This window comes from Pteronotus mesoamericanus, unplaced genomic scaffold (assembly GCF_021234165.1).
Source record: "Pteronotus mesoamericanus isolate MK-2021 breed Mesoamerican mustached bat unplaced genomic scaffold, CSHL_Meso_final contig_164, whole genome shotgun sequence".
Lineage (NCBI taxonomy): Eukaryota > Metazoa > Chordata > Mammalia > Chiroptera > Mormoopidae > Pteronotus > Pteronotus mesoamericanus.
This window is the reverse complement of record NW_026555065.1, coordinates 21,316,805-21,343,865: the sequence shown is the minus strand read 5'-3', so window position 1 is coordinate 21,343,865 and position 27,061 is coordinate 21,316,805. Positions and strand designations below refer to the sequence as shown.

The 27,061-nt window shown below is 39.5% G+C and overlaps 1 protein-coding gene across 1 annotated transcript; it reads left to right on the top strand.

The window, feature by feature from the left end:
• Nucleotides 1–347: 347 nt before the first annotated feature.
• On the top strand, nucleotides 348–26,802 carry PDIA3 (protein disulfide isomerase family A member 3). The gene is made up of 13 exons (XM_054565490.1): nucleotides 348–642; nucleotides 12,349–12,427; nucleotides 13,903–14,020; nucleotides 15,587–15,694; nucleotides 19,428–19,557; nucleotides 22,230–22,346; nucleotides 22,589–22,714; nucleotides 23,344–23,526; nucleotides 24,345–24,453; nucleotides 24,985–25,113; nucleotides 25,679–25,758; nucleotides 26,125–26,182; nucleotides 26,413–26,802. Exons 1-13 carry the CDS (start codon nucleotides 476–478, stop codon nucleotides 26,524–26,526), a joined length of 1,518 nt encoding a protein of 505 aa, XP_054421465.1. The 5' UTR covers nucleotides 348–475; the 3' UTR covers nucleotides 26,527–26,802.
• Nucleotides 26,803–27,061: the final 259 nt, after the last annotated feature.

Below are 27,061 nucleotides of genomic sequence, written 5' to 3'. Positions count from 1 at the left end.
TCAGCCCAGGCTCTCTTCCGCCCACTCAGCCCTGACTTCACAACTCCGCCTCCGGCTCGGGCGCCCCCTTAGCTCGACTCTCCCCACTCAGGATGCGCTCAGGTTCGGCTCCCCGCCTCACTGCGCCTCATTTCCAGCTCCGCCCCGTCCAAACCCCGGTTCCGGTTCCCCCAGCACCGGCCCAGGCCACCTCCCAGCCCCGCTCGCCCGAGTGCTCGCCCCCTTGGCGCCGCCCCGCGCCCCGGCCACTCGTCGGTTACCAGCTGGTCCCGCCCGCCGGACGCAAGCGCCGCGCAGCCAATCGGTGGCTGCCACACTGCGGCCCGAGCCGGGCTGAGGGGGTTGGGATCTCCGGCTGCAGGTCCGCCTAGGCTAGAAGCGAGGGCGCAGGCAGAGGGTGTGTGGTCGCAGGCTAGGCTTCAGCAGCCCCCACCGAGCCCCGACCCTGCTGGCCGCCCCACCTCACCTCGTCGCCATGCGCCTCCGCCGACCAGCACTGTTCCCCGGCGTGACGCTGCTTCTCGCGGTGGCTCGCCTAGTTGGTGCCTCTGACGTGCTGGAACTCACGGACGACAACTTCGAGAGTCGCATCTCCGACACGGGCTCTGCGGGCCTCATGCTTGTAGAGTTCTTCGCCCCTTGGTGAGGCCACAAAGCCGGGAGAGGGAGGGAGGCTGGGCCGGGCTGGGCCGGGGGCGAAGGCGCGGGAACGGTTGGGCCTACGCAGCGCCGGGCCCTCCACCATTCCAGCGGGCCCGGCTGCGGCCGGCAAATTTCCCAGCCCCGGGGAGCGGAGGTATCTCGTCGAGAGCGGAGAAGTGGGCGCTAATCTCCCGGGGGCGAGACCCGAGGAGGAAACTCGAAGGCCCCTCTCACGCAGGGCCACATCCTTACCTCTGTGCTCTTGCGGCACTTCCTATTTGTAGAGGGTTTAAGCACCCCCCTGCCTGCCTTGGATGGGTATCTACAGTTTCTGGGTGAGTCAGTAATAATGTTCTCCATGCTGCAGACTAGGGATTCCAAGGCCTTGTACTAGAAGCGAACGTTTCTCCAAGTGCAGGGGTCCTGGGCCCTTAGGGTACTCCTTTCTTCTCGCCCCAGGTCCCGCAGCCAGCCGTTGGTTTCTAGCCAAGGTCACTCAGTGGTTGCAGAATGGTCATAAGTGCTTTCCTGGGACAAGCAATTATTTTGTCCATCGCGTGGTGCACACTTTCTCCATTAAGTTGATCCCTTACTTCCCAGCACCAGCAGAATCCTGTCAAAAAGAGAGTAGGTGAACACGAGTAATTTCGTCAGAATCTGGCTAAATTGTAAGTTTTAATTAGGATTCTTCGAAAAACGCCAAAAATACTCCAATGAGAAAGTAGCCAGTTTTGGAGAAATACTCCAGGGTGATTTAACCGAACAAGGATGTAAATTCCTTAGGATAGAACTAGGAATAAAAATCTGGGGGTGGGGGCGGGGAGCAAATAGGATTTCTGGCTCCGTGATGAATCTTTGGGTTTTATTTTTTATTTAACCCCGAGTCTTTACCACAGCAAACTGTAAGCAATGACTGTATTAACGCATAAGATAGCTCAGTATATCCATGCTAATTAAAAGTACTTAATTTTTCCACTCCTGCCACAATTACTCTTCATTAAAAGCTGTATTCAGAAGTATCAGTAAAGCAGTGTGTAACTTTCACTTGCTTCTAACTCTGGTCTTCACTGCAGGGGCTCCACCGACTTGTTGAGGGTTACACTAAACGCTCTGTAGTAAAGATCACCTGAACTGGAAGCATGTACTGGAGGCAGTGAATTTTGTTTTTAGCTTGTGACGGATTTTGTATGCAGGGCATTCCTGTGGCTAACTGACAATACTGATTATACATGATAGGTGGTCTTTACACATCTTTAGGCTCATACTCCCTTTTAGAAACAACTCTTCCCAATCATTTATAACCATGCTGTTAATTAAAGAGGTGTCACTGTAATTAGAATGGCTGTTTCAAAACCGGGTGGTGCCTCAGTGACTACACAGGTCAACATGAAATGAGTTGGTGGTAGATTGTGGACAGCTAGACTTAGTTTAAAGCAGACTTTTTTTTTTGGACTGATGGTGTTCTTTCCTACTTTAAAATATTTGCATGTGCTTCCCTAAGAACTACATATCCCGTCTTGCACTAAACTATTCCAGAAAGTGGGTGGATCTCTGTGTGGTGTCTCCTTTTAATTGGTCTAGAAGGTAAGGTCATCCTTCACAATGCGGACCGGAAGGATCAGTTTTCTGAATGAGGAATGTGGAATATAGGGAATCTCCTGTTGATAACAGCCTTATTTCTTCACATTAACCATTTTTATTTATTAATACTTAAGCTGGAAATGTTTTTTGACTGCTCTGTTCCTTTGCACAAATCAAGAGTATGAGCTTACAATTTAGGAACAGTTAAAAATCTTTAGTAAGAATAAAAAACCTATTTTGAGCAGGGGTTTTTTCTGCTTTGTTTCAGGATATTTTTCCATTTTCACTTTAAAAGTGAAAGTGAAAGATTACTTAGCAGTTGATTTTGTAGACTAATATTTCCATTATGGAGTTAATCATCTATGTAATTTGTAAGACTGGGAGTATGAATTTCTCTGAGGAAATAAATAGCACTATTTAAATGTTTGTGATAATTTCTGAAAGTTTATTCATCAGTGTTAAGTAATTTTTGAGTTCTCAACATCTGCTTATGTTGTAGATTTGTGCACTATCCACTAGGACAATAGTATTAAATAAAGACATTTGATATACAGTGTTTCTAGAGTATAGAAGAAGACTGGATAGTATAAAATGGAATATTTAATACTATTTATTTTTATACATGCTGATTCCTTTACTTGGAATTCCTGCCTGGGCACAAAAACCCATCCACCCCACCTCCCCGCCCCACCAGCTCCCAAATTGATCTTTTCAACAAAATTTAGCTCAAAAGTTACTTCTTCTTACCTTGAACAACTAATTAGTTGCTCTGTCTTCTCTGTTGGGACTTAATAATACTACTCACACCTGCCAGATTGGTGTTCCTTTAGGGAAAGGACTGTATCAATTTTTCTATTAGGCTAAAATAGCCTTTGGCATGGGTCAGGCATGAAGTTGTGATTGATGATTCCTGAGTGAATATATGTTGGGATTCATTATTAATTGCTAAGAGCCGTTCCTGAAGGTGGATGTGATTATTTGTGTTTTCATATTATCTAGGAGTTAGTGAAAGAAGTAGTGTTTAGTCCCTTTTTTTTTTTTTTTTTTTTTTTTTTTTACACATTCATTAGTTGATTCTTGTATGTGCCCTGACCAGGGATCCAATACATAAGCTTGGCATATCGGGACAACACTAACCAACTGAATTACCTGCCCAGGGCAGTAGCGGTTAATCTTGATGTTCACTTTCAAACTCCACCTGAGCGTCATTTGTCAGAATTTGTCTAAATTGTCAGGTTTTTCTTTTCTTTTTTTAAGATTTTATTTATTTATTTTTAGAGAGAGGGGAAAGGAGGGAGAAAGAGGGAAACACCTTATTGGTTGCCTCTCACAAGCCCCAATGGGGGCTCTGCCCACAACCCAGACATGTGCCCAGATCGGGAATTGAACTGGCAACCTTTCAGTATGCAGGCCAGCAGTCAGGCCACTGGGGCATACCAGCCAGGGCTGTCAGGTTTGCTTTTTGCTTTTGTTTTTTTTAAGTTATCAGTTTTAATTAGGATTTATTTAACCCCCAAAGCTTGCTCGCTCTCTCTCTCTCTCTTTTTTTTTTTTTTTTTTTAACTCTCACTGGAGGAGATGTTTACTGGTTTCTTTCTTTTTCTTTTTTTAAGATTTTTTTTATTCATTTATTTTTAGAGAAGGGAAAGGAGAAAGAAAGAGGGAGAGAAACATCCATTGGTTACCTCTCTCATGGGCCTCATCAGGAAGCTGAACCAGCAACTCAGGCAGGCGCTGTGACTGGGAATCAACCAACCAACTGAGCTACAACTATTAGGGCTGTTTTTTTGTTTTTTGGGGGTTGTTTGTTTGTTTGTTTTTGCATGGTTTGGGGGCAGGGAGGGGGCAGCAGAGAGATCAGTGTGAGAGAGAAGCTGCAACTGGTTGCTTCTGGTACACGCCCAGATTGGGGGACTGGGGATCAGCCCACAGCCTTTTAATGCAAGTGACAACACTCCAACCAACTGAGCCACAAGGCCAGGGCTAACCCCCAAATTTTTACCACAGCCAACAATTATTATCTTAACCTATGGAAAAGCTCAGTATATCCATACTAATTAATAGTACTTAATTTTTCCACCCCTGCCACAATTACCCTTGATTAAAAACTATCTGTAATCAAAAGTATCAGTAAAACAAAGTACAAGGCAGGACAAAAGTAGGTTTACAGTTGTGAGGATGCAAAACACAGTTTATTCTTGTATTGTTTATTATTTTATTTTCCATTTAAACCACTGTAAAACTACTTTTGCCCCACCCTGTGTGTGACTTTCACTTGCTTTTAACTCTTGTCTTTACTCCAAGGGATAAACTGATTTGTCGAGGGTTACACTAGAAGTCCTATAGTGAAGACCACCTGAACCAGAAGGATGTTCTGGAGGCAACAAATTTTGTTTTCAGCCTTCTTGACAATTACTGCATGTTCAACAGAAATATCTCTCATGTTTCTTCTTTATTCTCATTGCTACCATTTTGGGCCAACTGTTCATTTCTGCCATGTGAAATATATTATCGCTAGGTGGCATTTTTTCTTTTTATTTTTAAATCATGTTTATTCTATTACAGTTGTCTCAATTTTTTCCCCCTTTGCCCTCCTCCACCCATCCCACCCCGCCCTCCTCTCCTACAGTCAATTCCCACTCTGTTGTCCATGTCCATGGGTCATTCATACATGTTCTTTGTTTAATCCCTTCTCCTCTCCACCATTGTCCTCCTTCCCAGTCCCCTCTGGTCACTTTCAGTCTGCTCCATGTTTCCTTGCCTGTGGTTTATTTTGTTTGCTAGTTTATTTTGTTGAATAGAGTCCACTTATAGGTGAGATCATATGGTATTTGTCTTTCACTGACTGGCTTATTTCACTTAGCATAATATTCTCTAGTTCCATCCATGATGTTGCAAAAGGTGGGAGTTCTTTCCTATTTTAAAATGCAGGTTTCATTTATTTATTTTAAATGTCAAGATCCATTATAAAATATTAAAAAATTTAAATCTATTATAATACTTCAGCAATTAAAATAGCATGACACCAGCACAGAAATAATCAAGTAGATCAATGCAATAAAATGAGCATTCTCTAAAAAAATGTATATATATCTGTCTAACAATGTAATATATGATTAAATTGATATTTCAAATCAATGGGGAAAATAAGACTCAACAAATAAGGTGCATGGACCATTATTACTTGAAAGAAAACACAGACAGAGCCCTGTTTCACACATTATACAAAAAATACTCAGGTGAATTAAAAATCAATATGTAAAATCTAAGAAGTTTTTGGAGTAAATTCCAAATAATATTTTTCTTACCCTAAAGTAACATATTCAAATCCAGAAACTATAAAGTAAAATCCTGACGATATGACTATATTAAACATTTAAGACTATGTAGTAATATACATATAAAAAAAGTTAAAGGACAAGTAATAGAATAAGGAAGTATTTGCAACACATCTAAAAAAGGGTTAATAGTTTTGTCTTTTGGGGGTGGCAAAAATTCTACAAACATTTAATCAAAAAAAGGGATACAGAATACCAAAATGTCATTTAAAGCTTTTTAAAAATAATAGAAATAGGCAAGAAATATGCAAAAATAGGTTGAGTTTCAACAAATAAAGGAACAATTAAAATAACACATCATTGTCACAACCTGATTAATAAGTATTAAAAATATTCATAGTATCAAGTATTGGTGACTGTGAAAGGAACTGGGTATTCATAGACTCTCTTCATATTATTATTTGATATATTTATTTTATTTTATTTTTTTAATTTAATTTCTTCATCTTCTTAAAGCAGTTCCTTTAGCATATCTTGCAATACTGGTTTGGGGGAGGTGTATTCTTTTAGCTTCGCTTGTCTAGGAGACAAGGAGAAGGCTTTTGTCCTTATTTTGCCTTCCATTTTAATTGGGAGCCTTGCTGGGTAGAGCAGTCTTGGTTGAAGGCCTTTGCTTTTCATGACTTGGAATATTTCTGCCATTCCCTTCTGGCTTGTAGTGTTTCTGTCAAGAAGTCAGCTACTAGCCGTATCAGGGCTCCCTGGTATGTTACTACCTCTTTCTCCCTTGCTTCCTTTAGGAATCTCTCTTTGTCTTTGATATTTGCCATTTTAATCATCTTGTGTCTTGGAGTGGGCCTCACCGGGTTCCTCTTGAATGGAACCCCCTGCGCTTCCTGGACTTGCATGATTTTTTCTCTTCTCAAATGAGGGAAGTTTTCCATCATGACTTTTTCAAACAGGTTCTCTATCCGTTCCTCATCCTCTTCTCCTTCTGGTCTCCCTATTATACAGATATTATTACAGTTCAGGTTCTCCTCCATTTCCCTCAACACCTCTTCATTCTTTTAGAGTCTTTTTTCATTTTCTTGCGCTTCCTGGGATTTTTTTTTCTGCCTTGTCCTCCAGCTCGCTGATTCGATCCTCTGCTTCACTTAGCCTGCTTTTGATTCCTTCTGCTGTGTTCTTCAATTCAGAAATTGTATTCTTCATTTCCTCTAGTCTCTTATTTATAGTTTCTATGTCCTTTTTCATGCTGATACAGTTTGCAGTAGGTTCCCCGTAGTTTCCCTGTAGTTTTTTGTAGCTCTCTCTGAGTTCACTGAGCTCATTGAGCTTCCTTGGAACTGTAGTTTTGAACTCAATATCTGATAGTTTACTTACCTCTATTTCAGTTAGTTCTCTTTCTGGGGATTCCTTCTTTCCCTTTCATTGGGAGGTGTTTCTTTGTCTTCCCATTATTTGTGAGGCTCTTCTTTTTCGCTTCTGCTTTTTAAATTGATCAGTCTTGATTTCCTGACTTTGTGATGTGAACTTCTATGGTAGGAGGCCACTGTTTTTATTTTCTGGATCTGCCTCTTCTGATGTCAGATGTTGACCCAGTCTGACCTTAGGCAGTCTGTTCGAGACTTCCAGTAATCTACTGTCTGTGACTGTCTTCTTCAGCTGTTAATCTAGTCAATCTGCACTCACCTGGCCAGTTTGGACAGCACAGGGAGTCCCTCCTGGGTGTGGGGCTATTGTCTCGTCTCTTTCTCCCTCTCTCTCCCCCCTCCCCTCCCCTCCCCCCCTTTCTCCCTCTCCCTCTCTCTCCTTCTCTCTCCCCCTCTCCCCCTCTCCCCCTCTCCCCCTTTCCCCCTCTATCTCTCACTCGCTCACTCGCTGTTGCCACTGAGGGGAGTGGTCTGCCTGAGCAAGATGGCTGCTGCCATACGGGGATTGAATCAGCACTGAGATCCTGCCATCTACTCTCCCAGTTCTCTCCCCAAAGCCTCCTTCCCAAGTCTCTCCTTAGGTGTCTCTAGCCCACTCTGCCCCTGCCTCTGCCAAAGCCCAGGGTAAAGTGGCAGGTTGTGCTAAAGCTGATTCTTCTGTCTGTCCGAGGTTGTAAGGATCCTCTCGCTATTTTTCAGTTGTTTGTACCAGGTGATTTCTCCACAATTTAATTGTAATTCCAGGTTGGTCCTGGGAGGAGGTCAGTGTGACTTCCATTCACTCCTTTGCCATCTTGATTCTTCTCTAGGTAGCACTATTTTTATCACTGCTTTTACCCTTTGTCAGTCCTATATATTGCTGACTAATGTAGTCTTAATATGTATAACATTTATTATCACTTACAACAACAAGCACTTCACAGTTCTCTGAATATATCATCCTCACTAGTAATTTTATCTTTATTTTATTCTTCCCCTTACCTGAAATATCCTACAATGTCCTTTCTTAAGCTCTAAATCCTTTTTAAAAAATTGTATTATATTGATTATACTATTAGTTTTCCTAATTTTTCCTCCTCTGTCCCCATTCCACCCAGCACCCCCCACTCCTTCAGGCAATCCCCACAACATTGTTCATGTCTGTGGGTCATGCGTATAAGTTCTTTGGTTACTCCATTACTTGTGCTGTACTTTACATCTCTGTGGCTATTCTGTAACTGCCTATTTGTACTTCTTAATCCCCTTACCTCTTCACCCATTCCCCCACAACGCTCTCCCCCCGCCATCTGGCAACCTTCAAAACACTGTCTGTATCCATGATTCTGTCTCTGTTCTTGTTTGCTTAGTTGTTATTTTTTTTAGATTCAATTGTTGATAGATTTGTTTTTTGCCATCTTACTGTTCATAGTTTTAATCTTTTTCTTAAATAAGTCCCTTTAACATTTCATGTAATCATGGTGTTGTGAAGATGAACTCCTTTAGTTTTTTGTCTGGGAAGCTCTTTATCTGCCCTTCAATTCTAAATGATAGCTTTGCTGGGTAGAGAGCTATCTTGGCTATAGGTCCCTGCTTTTGGTGACTTTGAATATTTCTTACCAATCCTTTCTAGCTCGCAAAGGTTCTTTTGAGAAATCAACTGACAGTCTTACGGGAACTCTCCTGTAGGTAACTAACTTCTTTTCTCTTGCTGCTTTTAAGATGTTTTTTATGTTTAACCTTGGGCATTTTAATTATGATGTGTCTTGGTGTGGGGTTCTTTTCATCTACCTTGTTTGGGACTCACTGTGCTTCCTGGACTTGCGTGTCTATTTCCTTAGGGAAGTTTTCTTTCACTATTTTTTCAGATAGAGTTCCAATTTCTTGTTCTTTCTCTTCGCCTTCTGGCACCCCTATGATGTGAATGTTGGACCTCTTGAAGTTGTCCCAGAGGCTGCTTATACTATCCTCATTTATTGGATTTTTTTTTCTTCTTGTTGTTCTGATTGGTTGTTTTTTTCTTCCTTATGTTCCAAATCATTGATTAGATTATCGGCTTTATCCACTCTGCTGCTGTTTCCCTGTAAATTATTCTTTATTTCAATTAGTGTATCCTTCATTTCTGACTAGATCTTTTTTATGCTTTTGAGGTCTTCACTAAGTTCCTTGAGCATCCTTATAAGCAGTGTTTTGAACTCTGCATCTGATAAATATTTAATTTAGCTCTTTTTTTGGAACCTTGATGTGTTCTTTCATTTGGATCATACTTCTTTGTCTCCTCATTTTGTCAGCCTTCTTCTGTTTGTTTCTATGAATTAGGCAGAGCTACTTTGGCTCCACGCCTTGGTAATGTGGCCTAATATAGTAGGTGTCTTGTAGGGTCCATTGGTACAGCCTCCCCTGTCACCCAGGCTGGGTTCTTGAGGTTTTGAGGACTGAGTACACCCTCCTCTTGTAGTTGAGTCTTGGTTACTGTTGACAGATCAATGGAAAGGATTTACCCAGGCTAGTCAGCTGCCAGGATTGGCTGTGACCACTTGCCACAAACCTCCACTCTCCCTGGAGGATTATTTGTGCAGGGGCAGGGTGGTGGTGATCTGATGTGATCTGTAGCTGTCCACTGGGTGCGCTGGCCCAGGTCAGCCGCCACCTGTTTTTTTCTGGGGGCACCTTGCCTGAGCTATAAAGCAATCTGAGATGGCCACTACTTATGCTGGGCTTGAAGATTCCCAGGGGAATCCAAGCTGTGAAAATAGGCTGGCTGCTGCGAGTGCCAGGCCTGGGGCTCACTGAGGCCAGCTGTTAACTCGTTTGATAGGATTTAGGAAGTTGTGAAGCATGAGCCAGGACTAGCCATTCATATGGAAAAGGAGCTTGGGTGGGCAGAGTCTCTGGGGATTTCCAAAGTGGGTCCAACAGTGTTAGTCAAGTTGATGGAGTCTGAGATATGGCACCAGCTTACCAGCTCTGTGGGGAGAGAGTTTAGAAAAGGGATGATGGCCTGTGCTCGCCTTGATGCCAGACACTTCAGTTTCTCCTCATTTACCACTGGTGCCTTTCAAGCTGCCACCCCAGTGCTGGAGCTCAGAGGGAGTGAGTCTGAATAGGTGAGGCCATATGTGCATTCTTTAAGATAACTGCTTGAGGCTCCTAGAGTTTCTTCCACCAAGTTAACCCCTGCTGGTTTTTGTAGCCCGAAGTTGTGGGGACTTACCTTCCTGGCACTGAAACCCTAGACTGGGGGTCATGGTGTGGGGCTGGGATTCCTCACTCCAAAGATATCCCTCCCGAATTTTTATCCACCCCAGGGATGGGTATGGGACCAGCCCATTCTGCATCTGTGCCCCTCCTGCCAGTCTGGATGGATGTGGTTTCTTTAATTCTGTAGTTGTCAGGCTTCCATTCAACTCAATTTTTGACAATTGTGACTGTTGGTCGTTCTAGATTTTAGTTGTAATTTTGATGTGGCTGTGTGAGGAGACGAGCTATGTCTACCTAAGGTGCCAGCTTGACTGGAAGTCTGAAGCCTTAAAGGCAACAGATGTCATTCTTACTCCCTTTAACATTTTTAAAAAACTTTTGAACCCTTATTATGTTCCCAAAAGCCTGGATTTCTCAGATAAATTGATTATTTTATTATATTAGATAGGTTGTAATTCATGTATTTTTTTTTACAACTCAAATACACAAATTTCGATGTATTATGCATTATTAAAGTAATAGAGAGAATATAATGAATAGTACCATAATTCAGACACATCTGAGATGACACTGGTTGTGTGGGGGGGAACCATTATTTTATGTCTTACAAAGAAAAATGCCACTATTGAAAAACTACTACATGATTGCAAGACACATCCCAATTTCAGATGTGGTAAAATGTACATCTGTGAAATATGGTATAAGGAATACTGTTTATTCACCACTCAGCCTACAAAAAATAAAGTCAGTACAGTTGAAGCCTCCTGTGTACCCCTTTCCCATCTTATGTACTCCCCCATTCTGAATTTGGTATTTATCATGTGGTCCTTTTGTACATTTATTGAATAGGTGTGTAACCCTAAGTAACATCTTATATAATATTAGTCTTTTTTAATACCAGTTTTCCTTCATTATACTTCGTTATAATGATTTTTGAATAAGACTCCTAAAGACACTGAAGAATTTAAGCTCTTGTAGTTCTTTGTTTTAAACAAGTTTTAGGGGCAGGTCTTTCTAAATTGCTTATTCATCACTTAAAATAAATGTCAAGACTGTTGACTATGAAATACATCAGCTCAAGTTTTTATTGTGTTTCCTTCAGTTTTCTGATTCTTTTTATTTTGCTTCCTGTGGGGAGATTACAAAACTCCTCACCTTCTGTACACTAAAGAGGAGTTAGGTTACACCTGTCCCCATTGCATATACAGTGTACCTATGGACAGTTAGGATTGTCCCCAGAGGAGCAGGTGTTTAGGGTGGTCCTCTGGGAACATTCTAATTGACATAATGTTTTATCCTCCTCATTTCTTAGAGCCAGGTGAACTGTGTAGCTATAAAAATCAGGACTACGGTCTTAAATATGCCGTTCAGATGCTGTGCTGAAACTCATTTGAGAGGGAAGAAACCTCCAATCAGCTGTTTGAGGAGCTTTTTAATAACAAATGAGTGCCTTCTGGTCTTCATTCTGTTACCCTCTCAAACTAGGTTCCTGGTCAAAGAGAGTCATATTGAAGGAATGGAGAAAAAGTTCTTAATGGTGATTCTTACTGAGTTAATATCCCACTTGGGCCCTTAAAGGTTTCAGGCACTATATTTTTAAGAACCACTGTTATGTTATTTTAAGGAAAAAATAGTTGCTATCTCATCCTACGTTTAACCCTCATTAATTGGTCAAAAGAGCTTGAGTCCTTTACCTCCTTTTTTTTTTTTTTTTTTAAGATTTTATTTATTTATTTTCAGAGAGAAGAGGAGGGAGGGAGAAAGAAAGGGAGAGAAACATCAGTGTGTGGTTGCCTCCCGTGCACCCCCAACTGGGTACCTGGCCTACAACCAAGGCATGTGCCCTGATTGGGAATCGAACCGGCAACTCTTTGATTAGCAGGCAGGCACTCAATCCACTAAGCCACGCCAGCTAGGGGGAGTTCTTTACCTCTTTAATGTGGAGTATACTTTTGACTGCTGCTTTCAGGACTTACTGCACTTTTATTGAGAAAATAGATGCTGCTCTGAACTCTAGAGTCAGCCTTAAACTAGAGATAATACTACTACCTTCTGAGAGCTCTCATTTACTCTAATTACTGATGGATGTTGTTCAGGTGATGCTTTTGCTTTTCTTTTGGAAGCAGCTACAAGGTCAAGAATAGTATTATAGTTTGAGATTTTTCCTAGAGAAATAAAGTTAACTAATTTATAGTATTAGACTGAAATTTAGCTTTTTAAAAAATTTATCTTTATAGGTGTGGACACTGCAAGAGGCTTGCCCCTGAATATGAAGCTGCAGCTACCAGATTAAAAGGAATAGTTCCGTTAGCAAAGGTGAGTATAGGTGGATTATTCATGAAAGGAAATAAGGTATTTTAAGTATAGGTTGTTTTTTTTTTTTATTTTATGTGTTTATTTTCAGAGAAAGGGAGGGAGAAGAAGGAGAGAAAAATCAATGTGTACTTTGCCTCTCGCATGCCCCCAACTGGGGACCTGGCCCACAACCCAGGCATGTGCCCTGACTGGGAATCAAACCGGCAACATTTTTATTGGCAAGCCGGCACTCAATCCACTGGCTGCTGTGTCTCAGCGTGTCTTAATCCACTGAGACACACCAGCCAGTGGATTAAGTAATAGTTTATAAAACTGGTATTTACTTTTATGGTGCTAAGAAGAGAGAACACTAGTTTCTGGGTAAATACATAGCTGACTGTTGTATCAATTATGATTTTAAATGATTCAAAGTGGAACTAAGGGAATAATTGGCGAAAGAAACAAGTAAAATATGATAAATAAGAATTAAAGGGCAAATATGGAAAGTAAAAGTACAGTAGTCGAGGTCAGAGGAAAATTATTGTTGAGTAAATTAGTTTCCTCAACTATCATATAATAGTTACATATAGGAAAATGACATGAGGATGTTGATAAGTATGTAACTAACTGATCAACTGTAAACTTAGTATGTGCTTTTACAATCAAAGTAATGCTCCCAGTAGTTTGCAGTTATTCTGTATTAAACCCATAGTTGTTCCAGTCTTAAAGTTCACATCTCAGCCAGTCTCAAATAGTCATACGTATTTATTTGGACTACTTGAAAATGCTTTTAATTCTAACATTTTATGGCAGCTTGCCACCGGAAAAAAAAGGTATTCGGTCTTGATTTAATTTCTCTCTCATGGCCATAGCCTATAGACACATTACTTTTCTGAACCTCAGTTTATATTAAAGCATTGGAATTATACCAAATGACTGAATAGGTGGAAATTATTTTCCCTCTTCTCACTGGTCTCACCAGCTGTCATGTTACAGTTTAGCTCAGATTCATACTAGCTCAGGGAGTATGTTCAAGTATTAGTACCTTTGCTAATAACTGTAGGTGATTTGCCAAATCAAATTATACCCCACCACAACTAAAGGGTGTGTATACCTATCCATATATCCCCTTGTTGATAATCATTACCAGAATAAGCCACTGTTACTAACTTAAGTGATTTTTCCCTTATGTGTTCTGAGGCAGAAAAAAGATGGAGACTGCTTTAGACAATAGAGACTCCAAGGGCAGAATTTAAACTGTCATTTGTGTGTTTTGTATGAGGCCCAGGAGTCTAAATTTTGAAGATTTCCTTAGGTGGTTCTTATGTAGCTAGCCTAGCGCACCATTCTGCCTTTAAAATCTAATGTTCTGTGGTATGTATGTAAAGAATTGCTTGATGCCTGTATGACTTGACCAATCTTAATACTTTGGGAACATAGGAAGAACCTGTAGCAGGCATTTGGATAACAAGTGGTTTATGCATTTTAATCTTTAGGTTGATTGTACTGCCAACACAAATACCTGTAATAAGTATGGAGTGAGTGGATATCCAACCCTAAAGATTTTTAGAGATGGTGAAGAAGCAGGTGCTTATGATGGGCCCAGGACTGCTGGTGAGGATCCTTATTACACTGAGAAACTGAATTTGTTAAGTACCCTATTGTTTGGTGGTGGGAACATGACATTTTTCTATGCAACATATTTTCAGTCTTTAAAATTCCTCATCTAAGAGGTCAGTTTGGAAACTAACAAAAGACTTCTCTAAATGAACAGATTATGTAAGTAATACAGAAATTTGAGTTATAAAATCACTAGGCATTTTTTTTGACAAATACTGAGTACTCTGTGCTGGTCCTCAGTATATATGGTTAAACAAAACAGACAGGGTTCCTACTCTTGTGATGCTTACATTCTGGAAAATGAAGAAAAGAAGGCAACAAACAAATTTAAAAATATAGATAATCACCACCTCACATCCATTAGGATGACTACTATTACAAGCAAACAAAACACAAAAAACAGAAAATACCAAGTGCTGGTGAGGATGTGGAGAAATTGGAACCCTTCTGAATTATTAGTGAGAATGTAAAATGGTGCAGCTGCTATGGAAAACAGTATGGTGGTTACTGAAAAAAACAAAAAATAGAATTACTGTGTGATCCACCAGTTCCACTGGGTATACATACTAAAGAGTCAAAAGCAGGGTCTCAAAGGGATGCTTATACATTCGTGGTTTTGGCTTCATTAGTCATGATAAATCCAAATGTCCATCAGTGAATGAATGGATATACAAAAGGTGGTGTATTGGTGATATTTATGTGTAAATGTGTATATCATACAATAATAAACACATTTAAAAGGAAGTTAGGACATGAACTACAACATGGTTGAACCTAGAAGACATCATGCTAAGTGAGATGAACCAGTCAGAAAAAAGACAAATAGTGTGTGAGTCCATCTGTATGAAGGTCCTACAGTGGTCAAATTCATAGAGACAATGTAGAATAGTGATTGCAGGGGGCTGTAAAGAGGACAGAATGGGGAGTTATTTAATGGAGTTTCAGTTTTGTGAGATGAAAATTGATTTAATTTATACTGTTACAAACACTGTACTACATTTTTGGCAGGGTTATAAATATGTATAGTTTCTTTGGGATGCAATTCTAAATGCTTGTAGTCTTTGACCCAGCGAATCCACTTCTTGGAATTTATGCTACAGATAGATACACTCAACCATGTGCAAAATAACATTAGTATAAAGTTGTTTATTTTAGATAATTTGTAACAGCAAGAAATTTGAAACAAATGTCCATTGTTGCTTGTTAAATAAATTTTGGTACAGCCATACAATAAAACACTGCATCTATAAAAAAAGATTGAGGTAGCTCTGGATACATTGACATAAATTATCTCTAAACTATGGTAAATGACAAAACAAAACACAGAATAGCATGTGTGCACACTGCCTTTTGAGAAGAAAAGAGTAACTATGCAATTGCTTGTTTATGCCTAATATATCAGGAAGGTTATATAGAAAACTGAAACCAGGTAACTAGGGACAAAGGTGGGAAGAAAACTTCATTGCATATCTTTGTGAACCTCGTGAACTTTGAATGACGTGAATGGTTGGTTACCTTCTCAACAGTTATAAATTTGTTACCATAATCTTTTCTCTTAAGATGGAATCGTCAGTCACCTGAAGAAGCAGGCAGGACCAGCTTCAGCTCCTCTTAAGACCGAGGAAGAATTTGAGAAGTTCATTGGTGATAAAGATGCTTCTGTGGTGGGTAAGTAGCAAATATTTGATTATGCCACAAAATCATCATCTTGGTTTAAGAATTCCTGAATGTCTGAGTAAACAACAAAGTTAAAACAGCTTTGGAAACATTCAGAGCAATTAAAATTATAACTCACAGAATTAGCTCAGCATTACTGTAATGTGGGGGGGAAATGGTCTTTTGAGTGTCTTTATTCTTACAGATATAAATATTTAATTTCAATTAAAAGGCTAAAATAGTATCTTCAGCTTTTTCTATCATGTCTTAAACTCTGAACTTTAACTCAAGTAATAGGATAGATAAGACGGAAAATAGGGTTTTAAGATGGGAGGATGCAAGTAAATAAGAAACCTGTGTCTGCTATTTTCACAATCTTAGGGCAATTTAAAATTTAAGATCAAATTGCTAGAATTTGTGTCTATTTTTAAATAACTTGAGCAAATTAAACATATTCTAATGTTGGGTGTTCTTTGTTTTGTTTTAAATGTATAATACATTTGACTAAATAAATAAAACTGACTTTCTAGCTGTAGAAGATGGTTTATAATTTAAATTTGACTGGAAGCCACTTATCTGGATTTTACTGATTTTATCATTTGGATTTTACAAGGAATTAACTGCAAGCAGACATTTTTTAAAGTATATTTTATTGATTATGCTATTACAGTTGTCCCAATTTTCCCCCCCTTTACTCCCCCTCTGCCCAGTACCCTCCTTCCCTCCAGCAGTCCCCCCTACCTTAGTTCATGTCCATGGGTTGTGCATATAAATTCTTTGGCTTCTCCATTTCCCACACTATTCTTAACCTTCCCCTGTTTAATTTATACCTACCAATTTTGCTTCTTAATCCCTGTACCTTTTCCCCTATTGCTCCCTACTTCCTTCCTCTGATAACCCTCCACATGATCTCCATATTTATGATTCTGTTCCTATTCTAGTTGTTTGCTCACTTTTTGTTTTTGTTTTTTTAGATTCAGTTGTTGATAGTTGTGAGTTTGTTTTCATTTTACTATTCATAGTTTTGATCTTGTTCTTAAGTCCCTTTAACATTTCATATAATAAGGGCTTGTTGATGATGAACTCCTTTATCTTTATCTTTACCCTGTCTGGGAAGCACTTTATCTGTCCTTCAGTTCTAAATGATAGCCTTGCTGGATACAGTAATCTTGGTTGTAGGTCCTTGCTTTTCATCACTTTGAATAATTCTTGCCAGCCCCTTTTTGCCTGCAAAGTTTCTTTTGAGAAATCAGCAGATAGCCTTTTGAGAACTCCTTTTCAGGTAACTCTCCACTTTTGCTGCTTTTAAGATTCTCTCTGTAGTCCTGGCTGGTGTAGCTCAGTGGTTTGAGCATGAGCCTGTGAACCAAAGGGTTCCCAGTTCGATTCCCAGTTAGGGCACATGCCTGGGTTGCAGGCCAGGTCCCCAGTACAGGGCACACGGGAGGCAACCACACATTGATGTTTCTCTCCCTCTCTCCCTTTCCCTCTCTCTAAAAATAAATAAATAAAATCTTTTAAAAAAATTCTCTTTATCTTTAACCTTTGGTATTTTAATTATGATGTGTCTTGGTGTGATCCTCTTTGGGTCCAACTTTTTTGGGACTCTCTGTGCTTCCTGGACTTGTATATCTATTTCTTTTGCCAAATTAGGAACGTTTTCTTTCATTATTTTTTCAAACCCGGTTTCCTCCCCATAGGATAAAATATCAGTTTTCAGTTTCTTGCGCTTTCTCTTCTCCTTCTGGCATCCCTATGATTAGGATGTTGGGCACGTTTGGAAATGTCTTATTCTCTCCTAGTTTTTTTGAATTTTTGTTTCTTCCTTCTGTACTGGTTGACTTTATTTCTTCTTTATGTTCCAAGTTGTTGATTTGAATCCCAGCTTCCTTCCCTTCACTGTGGTTCTCTGTGGATTTTTCTTTATTTCACTTAGTGTAGCTTTCATTTCTTCCCTTATACTTTTGCCATACTCAGTGAGTTCTCTGAGCATCCTTATCATCAGTGTTTTGAACTCTGCGTCTGACAGGTTGGCTCTCTCCATTTAGCATAGTTCTTTTCTGGAGTTTTGATCTGTTCTTTTACTTGGGCCATATTCCTTTGCCTTCTCAATTTAGCAGCCTCCCTGTGTTTGTTTCTGTGTTTTAGGTAGAGCTGCTTTGACTCCATGTCTTGGCAGACCTGTTATATTGTAAGGGAAGGAGCCTTAGATATTCGCCAGGGCAGGGCAACCCGCTTCACCAGTTCGTGGCCCCGTATGTGGCGGAGGGGTCAGAGGAAACAACTCTGCTTGCTCAGCACTCACCCTGTTTCTAGTCACTTTGCCCACTTCCCCTATACACTGGCACCCCTCTAGATGTTGCCCTGGTGGTGGTTCCCAGAGTGGGTGGATTTGTGTACATTCTAGGACCATGAGGGCCCTTTAAACGGATTCTCCTGAGAGACCAGCAGTTTCTTCTGCCACCTTAACCCCCACCAGTTTTTACAGCCAGAAATTATGAGGCTTTATCTTCCCAGTGCTAGAACCCTGGGCTGCATGGTCTGGCCTGGAGCTGAGATTGCTAGATTCCCAGGTGTTCCTCCTGGGTTTTATCCACCAAATGTGAATATGGGACCACCTGTTCTGCCAGCCGCCGCCTTGCCAGCACCACACCAAGTCCTCTCCATGCCAGCTCCCTAGATCCACCCCGTTTACCTGTTTGGATGAATATTCTCCAAATCCTTAGTTGTCAGACCTCCATATAGTTTGAATTTCTGGCAGTTCTGGTTGTTTTTTGTTACAAGGTTAGTTGTGGTCCTTATGGTTGTGCAAGGAGGCGAAATGTGTCTACCTGTGCCTCCATCCTGGCCAGAAGTGATCTGCAAGCAGACATTTATTATACACTTGTTTCATTCACTTTTATAAACTTGAAGTTCTAAAGACAAGACAGAAAAAAATATGAAGTAATTTACATTTGTTTTGACATATTGCCTTATTTAGTCCTGACACTAAGAAGTAAAGCAATTAGCACATATTTATTCCATTGTGAAAGACTAAGGTTAAGACTTGAACCCTAGGGCCTAGCTGGGTAGCTTAGTTGGTTTGAGCATTATCCTGATACACTAAGGTTGCACATGCATTCCTTTTTTTTTTTTTTTTTTTTTAATTTTTTAAAAGATTTTACTTATTTTAGATAGAGAGGGAGGGGGAAGAGAGGGAAACATCAATATATCCTTGCGTCTTGCACACCCCCCACTGAGGACCTGACCAGGCCTGCAACCCAGGTATGTGCCCTGACCCAGAATCGAACCAGCAACCCTTTGGTTCACAGGCTGTCATTCAATCCACTGAGCCACATTGGCCAGGGCCAAGGTTACAGGTTCAGTCCCTGGTCAGGGCACATTCAAGAAACACCAATGAATGTGTATAAATAAGTGGAACAAATTGATGTTTCTCTGTCTCCTTTCCTGCCTCTTCCTAAAACCAATAAATAAAAATTTTTTAAAAAACGAAAAAACAAAGACTTGAACACTGATAAATCCTCTCCCTTGGTTCCTTCAAAAATATTTTTCTAAAAAAGAAGTCTTATCCTAAATATTTTGTCAGATTTCCTAGATAGTTATGGCAAGCAGACCCAGTCCTGCTGCCTACTTTGCTTTTCTTGTTCATTATACAATGAAGGCTTTAAAAACTAGAATAATTTAAAAATTTTGAATTATGTCTCAACACTTTGCTTCTTCCATGTGTTTGACATTTTCCATATAGGTTTTTTCAAGGATTTATTCAGTGAAGGTCACTCTGAGTTTCTAAAAGCAGCCAGCAACTTGAGGGATAACTACCGATTTGCACACACCAATGTTGAGTCTTTGGTGAACAAGTATGATGATAATGGAGAGTAAGTAATTGAGATGAATGCCCTTGTAAATCTCTGGACCAATGCTGTTGTGTGAACGGGGGATATTTAATGCCAGTTTTTCTCAAAATGTTTATTGAGCATTTGCTAGGCATTAAGCTAAATGCTGGGCACTGGTGCGATCTTTGAGGGGCATTAGTAGGGGGAGGCAGTGGATATTTGGAAAAACTGTAAGTGAGCATTGTAGGTGCTGTGATAGACATGTATGCTGGGTGTGGTGGAAATACAGAGGAGGAGTGATTTTTTAGGGGGAGGGTGGCTGCCATGTAGTATCAGAAAAAACTTCATAGAGGTGACTCTTGAAGTGTGTCTTGAAAGCTGGAATTTTTCAGGCAGCTTATAGCAGTTGGGATAAAAGTTAGTCCAGATATAGCGGCAAGTGTTCAGGCCAAGAGATGTTAAACAACCTAGGCATGTTGGGACCTGTAGTACTGTTAGTAACTGAGATCATAGTGAAAAAGGTAAGGCTGGAGAGGTAAGTAGAGGCCAAATTATAGATGATGTTAATTGCCATGCAGAAGAGTTTAGATTTTATAGTTTAAACATTTGAGAGTCCTTGAAAGACTTTGAGTTGGGAAATAATGTGATTAATTTTGAGTTTTAGAAGAAAAGTCACTGGCACCCATATGGTGGGGGTTTGAAAAGGGAGAGGTAGCAAGGCAGTTAAGAGAGTCTAAACTTAAGGGTGATTTGGGGGTCTAAATTAAGACAGTATTAGGGGCAGTGGAGAGGAAGGAGTATTTAAAAATGTAAACAATAGTATTCAGTTTCCAGTCATGTGTGAAAAAGGAAAAAGCTAGAGTGAGTCTAGGTTTCTAAAGACTTGAATTACTGGGCCCATGACAGTCACCATCAAGCTGTGAAAAAGAAGAGGAGAAACAAATTTGGAGGGAATGCTGGTGAGTTCTATTTTGTCACAGTGAGTCTGAGAAGTTTCTATGACATTCAGGTGATGAGGACCCAGTGGACAGATAATTGGATAGATGAGGCTAGAATTCAGGAAAAATCCTTAACTAGAGATAAAGATTTGTAGGTCAACTACATATGAATGATTATGGAAACCATTGGACTAGATGAGATCACTCAGGCTGAGCACATATAGTTTTCTTTAAGTGTGCCAAGGGCTAGTGCTATTTATTCATATTGAACAAACTGTGTAGTGTTTTTACTATGTGTCATTTACTGTTAACTCAATGAATCCTCTTAATAACCCAGTGAGACAGATCTATTCTTTTCTCCATTTTACAGAAAAGAAAACCCTCAGAGAGGCTAAGTAATTTTTCTAGTTTCACATAGTAAGTGGCAGAACTAGGATTTGAACCTAGAAAGTCTGGCTGCAGAGTTGGTAGCCTTGATCATAAGGCTCTTCCTTTTAGATTGAGAGATGCCAGATCTGTAAATGGATTTAGAGCCACTTGTGGCTCATGAAGGACACCATGTGTCAGCCTTTTAACCTTAGATTTGTTCATTGTGGCTGCCTCTTATGCTTGCCCTTTAAAGTGGGCTACCAGCATCTGATTAGAAGTTTTACTGAGAAGACCTAATGTGAAGGGTGTCTTAAGGTCTTCATGTGCAGTACACACAACTGAGGCCATATCATCATTAAAGATAACTGCCTGGTTTCTCATTTTTTGAGAAAAACTGCTCTGAAATTGGTAACTGTACTTTAAAAAAAAAAAGTTCACATTCTTGCTTGTCTAGCATGTTTGTATTAGGTTCCCTTTTGCTATATAGTTTCCCTGTGTTCTATGAATGAAAATGCCTGTATTTTAATGTACATAAAGTTAATGGTTAGTATTGAAAGACTAGGAGAGGGATGTTAGGACTTCAGGGATGAAATTTGTGTAGTATGGGGAGGAGGAATGAATGAAGGAGAAGCTACAAGTAGCTTATAGTAGTAGTTAGAATAGTGACATTTTCTATGAAAGTTGGTGTTAGATATAAACCTGTGACTCAGAACCAAATTGGGGTTCAGTTTTACTTGAACAAAAGACTAGAAATTAAAGAAGGAATTTGCTTTAAGTATTCCAATGGTATGAGGAAAGGTTGGCTTAGGTAGAGTTGCAAAGTAATGCAAGCAAGAGAAAAATTGGTAATTTTGATTTATTGGTATAGAGAAGTTTAGAACAAAGGACTTTTTAATGAACTGAAGCCAAACATTATAATTGTATACCTACCTATAGAATATTACAGCTGTAAAAAAATCTTAAAGATATTTTCTCTAAAGTAATTGTTTTTCTGTGTAGGAAAGTGGCAGGGTAAGAGCAGGCTTTCAGTAAGAGCAGGCTTTGCTTTATTTTATTGTACATATTGGGGCGTTGGAGGAAGTTGGTTCTGTTTATTATTGTTTTTAAAGGTTTAAAAGTTAATCATCTACTCTAATCCCCTTTTGTACTCATTAAAGAGCTGATTCCAGAAGAATTAAATTAATACCTGGTGCAAGGAGATTAATGTGGTTAGCACCTTGGTGTTGATAAGGAGGTCATATTGCCAAGTCTCGTCCCAGAAAGAGTCCGTATGTGCTTAAATTAAATGGTGGTAGTAAAAGTGGCATCAAGAGTAGATAGTCTGAGCTTTAAATAAAAGATGGGAGACAGTTCTGCTGCAGTCTACCTACTAAGGCTTTTTTTTTTCTCTCTCTCTCTCTTTTAAAGGGGTATCACCTTGTTTCGTCCTTCACATCTGATGAACAAGTTTGAGGACAGAACTGTGGCATATACAGAACAGAAAATGACCAGTGGCAAGATTAAAAAATTTATCCAAGAAAACATGTAAGTACTTTTTTATACCTTGTTTGGGATTTCTTGGCTTCACTATATTTTGTTTCTAATAGTTGAAGTTTATATTAAAGCAAGCGTGGGCACTAGAACTCCATTGTCCTATAAGGTATATAGTTCAGTAGTTGACCTATATGTTGAAAATTTCTTTCCTTTTAAGTGCTGTCAGTTACTTTGATAATTCCATAATACAGCTATAAACCTACCAAATTTTATAATGGATTATTTCATTTCAGTTTTGGTATCTGCCCTCACATGACAGAAGATAATAAAGACTTGATACAGGGCAAGGACTTACTTGTGGCTTACTATGATGTGGACTATGAAAAGAACGCTAAAGGTTCCAACTACTGGAGAAACAGGTAAGTCGTTTTTCCCTTTTATAAACAAGTTTACCAGTGTGTAAACAATTCTCCTAGATAATCCTGTTACCATGTGTGGTGGGGAGAGCAGATAAGAATGGAAACAGTTTGTTCCCAAAAATATTTAAAGCCATAAGGACACATAACATAAAAACTATTTCTAAAAGCTGTTGGGCATATCTTCCATAGGTATTCCTTTGCCTTGTGATACAGCTAATTACTTACCTCTGAGTAAAAGATGCAAATGTGATCTAAACCGTACTCTAAAACATTGTGCCTACTTGCCCATTGAGACTCTCAGTGCATTTTAGCCTTATAAACTTTCTTTTCAGATTAGTCATTATGTCTGCAATATCTTAGATATATCTATATAGATATAGAGATATCTTAAGATTCAGTGGGAATGGACTATTTGATTGGGCATCACCGGTATGGCAGTGAAGTCCAGTGAGACACTGGAGTATACCATAGTCCTGTGCCAGTGCTCAAGAACACAAGTTCAGACTGATTCCAGAGGTCTGAATAAACTGTAAAATTTAGTCTTTGCTTTCTAAACTCTTGGCTTTTTAGTTTCAGAAGTGCTTTACCACCTTGATATAATCTTGGCATAAATTTTTTATTTCCCACAGGGTGATGATGGTAGCAAAGAAATTCCTGGATGCTGGACACAAACTCAACTTTGCTGTAGCTAGCCGCAAAACCTTTAGCCATGAACTTTCTGATTTTGGTTTGGAAAGCACTGCTGGAGAGATTCCTGTTGTTGCTATCAGAACTGCAAAAGGAGAGAAGTTTGTCATGCAGGAGGAGTTCTCGTGAGTTACAAGTTAGCGTGGGTTTGGGATTTGATTCTGCAAAGAAATTATTAAAAGCTTTTTATACTAAGAATTTATAAAGAATGTTCAAATGTGAAGATAGGTCCTCTAGTGACTGTCACTTTTCTCAATTAATTATGGGTACTTGAGGATCATCATCAGTAATAAATTCTGAAAAATAACAAAAGGATGGAAGCTTGAAATTCTTGCATGATTATTTCCATCCTACTATTAGAAAGAGGGCTATAGAGAACACTGGACAGTGTCTTTGAGATTGATATAATTTTAGACCAACCTAATCCCTGCCCAACCCCACAGAATGTTTTTTCTTCTTGAAATATCACAATGGCCTAAAGTAAACTCCGGCAAGTGGAGAGGTCTTGAGTCCCCAGATAATATTGACTTTGACCTTATGAGACTTTGGGAGATCAAGACAAGCAAAAAAATCTTCCTTGTGAGCAAATGAGAAAAATGAAATTCCATAAATAGCACTGTTCTTTAGAGCAACAAAATAAGACTGGTTCTTAGACAGAATTGAATTTTTAGAAGACCAATGTTTTCTTCCTTCTCTACCCTTTTTAATCCTCAAAGCACACACTAGAAATACAAAGAAGTGGTTGGTTTTTTGTTAGGTGAGCAGTCCTGCATACTGAAGAAATAAGAGCGCCCTTCCCCACCTTCCTTTTTAAGCTTCTGGTTTCTTTCTAGTCTTGAAATTAAAGGTAAAATATGTAGAAACTATTCTAAGAAATTGTTTTTAATCCTCTCAATGGTGGGAGGAAAGTAACAAACCTGACCCTTGTCTTTCCAATTGACAGCCGTGATGGCAAGGCTCTTGAGAGATTCCTGCAGGATTACTTTGATGGCAGCCTGAAGAGATACCTAAAGTCTGAGCCAATCCCAGAGAACAACGACGGGCCTGTAAAGGTGAGGTGCTCACAGCCTCTCCAAACTTCAACACAACTGCCTCTCATTTCTTCCAGAAATTCTGGGTCTAAGTGAAGACCTTGTTGGCTATCACGTTTTTATTCGTCCTTGGCTCCCAACCCCAGACATAAAAATAAGCATTAACAGACTCATAATAGTCTATAAGGGCAAGAGTATAACACCTTCCTAGAATTTTCTGGTGGTATTTATATCAGAGTTAGGTTACTCTTCAGGACAGAGCAAGCTAACCCCTAAGAATAATTTTAAGATTGTTGCTGTGAAATTATTTTAAGGAAGGATTGGGTAGCACTTGTTTCCTGCAACTTCTGGACATATTTTTGACAAGAGACAGACATAGGAATGTGCTTGTTTCTGGGGAATGGTAACATTTTTAATAGCATATATATATGTGATTTAGGTTTCAGTGGCAACATATCAAATTTGATAGGGATTGGGTCCAGAAACAAATATAACTCATGAATTTATTCTTCAGCTCATCTTACCAACTAGAGAATCTTTTCTGTTTTCCAGGTAGTAGTAGCAGAGAATTTTGATGAAATAGTGAATGATGTAAACAAAGATGTGCTGATTGAATTTTATGCTCCTTGGTGTGGCCACTGTAAGAATCTGGAACCTAAGTATAAAGAACTGGGAGAGAAGGTAAGTCTGAACCATATTCTGAAGATAAAATTTTAGTTAGGATGTTCACACACATATTTAGTATTGGCTAATTAGTTAACCCTAATTAGTTGAGTGCTTGAGTACTTGCAGTTTTTTCCAGCTATCTACTCCTGTTAACTCACTTTTTCCTGACTTCCCCTTCATTTCTGCCTGAACGAGTACCTCCAATACCTGCTTTAACCCTACTCAAATTCAATCTAGAGTACAGTTAACAGTATCCAGGCTTCTGAATTTTGGTAATGGCTTATACGAAACCATTATGTTCTTTTATCTTAAAGTACTTGGCTCAGCCTTTACAATGTCTTATTTAGCCTAGGTAGTTTTGATGGTGGTTGTATATAGAGTCTTACTTAACATGGCCCCAAGAGAGAAAAGGGAAACTTGTGGAAAAATAAGATACTATGTGCAAGTGTTAACTGCTCTCCGTGTCTGAGCAGCAAAATTTATCCGTTTAAAAATATTATTGTTTTAAATCCTGAATTAACTAAATGCCCCTCAGTCATTGAAAACTTGAAGTTTAAAGATCTAACCTTTTTGTTAACAGCTCAGAAAAGACCCAAATATTGTCATAGCCAAGATGGATGCCACAGCCAATGATGTGCCTTCTCCATATGAAGTCAGAGGGTAAGTAGATTAAAAACTAATAAAAACATATAGGCAATTAACAAAAAAACATAAGCTGGTAAACCACTTTTTTATTGGGTATAATTTGGGGAGCTCTCATACTCTAGTTGAACACAGAACTGCTGATGCCTTTCTAGTTTTAGAGTTCTGCAGCATCGACCTACATGATTGCAGCTTTTGCAAGCTCCCATATTCCTGAGTTTTGGTAGGATGTAATCCTAGCCACTGATGGAGACTGGTATCCCATCTCAGATTAGAAATCATGAAGAAAAGTTATTCCCAGAAACAGTTATTGGGAAAGTGTGTGTGAGTTACTCTGGAACAGACACTTAATCAACTATTTTTGTTTTTTCTTCCTTTCCCCAGTTTTCCTACCATCTACTTCTCTCCAGCCAATAAGAAGCTAGATCCAAAGAAATATGAAGTAAGTGCCTTGTCTCATCTCTCCACAAACAATCACACACATATTCACACACGCTTGTACATACCTAGCTCTTCAATTTATTTAACTGGAAACTCTTCCAACTCTCATTGTCAATATATGTGATTATTATTGTGCTTTTACAAACGCAGGGATCTTCCTGTTTGCAGCGGAGGGGGGGACCCATGGCTCCTTAAAAACTTAAATTTTCATAGTAATCTTTCTGTTTTCAGGGTGGCCGTGAATTAAGTGATTTTATTAGCTATCTACAGCGAGAGGCTACAAACCCTCCTATAATTCAAGAAGAAAAACCCAAGAAGAAGAAGAAGGCACAGGAGGATCTCTAAAGCAGCAGCCATACATGCCACTTTGTAAAAGACTCTTCCACCAGAGCTGGGAAGACCATTGGGGAAGACTGGGACCCATATGGGATTATTACCTCTCAGGGCTGAGAGGGTAGATGGATATAATCTGAATCCTGTTAAATTTTCTCTAAACCGTTTCTTAGCTGCACTGTTTATGGAAATACCAGGACCAGTTTATGTTTGTGGTTTGGGGGGGAAATGTGTTGTGGGGTTGGGAGGAATTGTGTTGGGGGGTTATTTTCTAATTTTTTTTGTACATTTGGAACAGTGAAAATAAATGAGCCCCCTTTAAACTATCTTTTTTCCATGATGGGCAGCCAGGGGTTCCCTAGATCAGCATTGTCCAATAGAACTTTCTACGATAATGGAAATGTTCTATAATCTTCATCGTCTAATACATGTAGCCATTGAACTTTGAAATGTGGCTAGGAACTACATTTTAAATTTTCATTAGTCACATGTAAGTCTGGTGGCTACCATATTGGTCAGTACAGCTGTACACCAACTATCTGGGTCC

Bases quoted from the DNA above. Each gene is read 5' to 3' on its own strand.
- PDIA3 (XM_054565490.1), top strand. From the start codon at position 476: ATGCGCCTCCGCCGACCAGCACTGTTCCCCGGCGTGACGCTGCTTCTC. The intron at 12,428-13,902 runs GTGAGTATAGGT...TTTAATCTTTAG, and splicing joins GAATAGTTCCGTTAGCAAAG to GTTGATTGTACTGCCAACAC. The intron at 15,695-19,427 runs GTAAGTAGCAAA...TTTTCCATATAG, and splicing joins TAAAGATGCTTCTGTGGTGG to GTTTTTTCAAGGATTTATTC.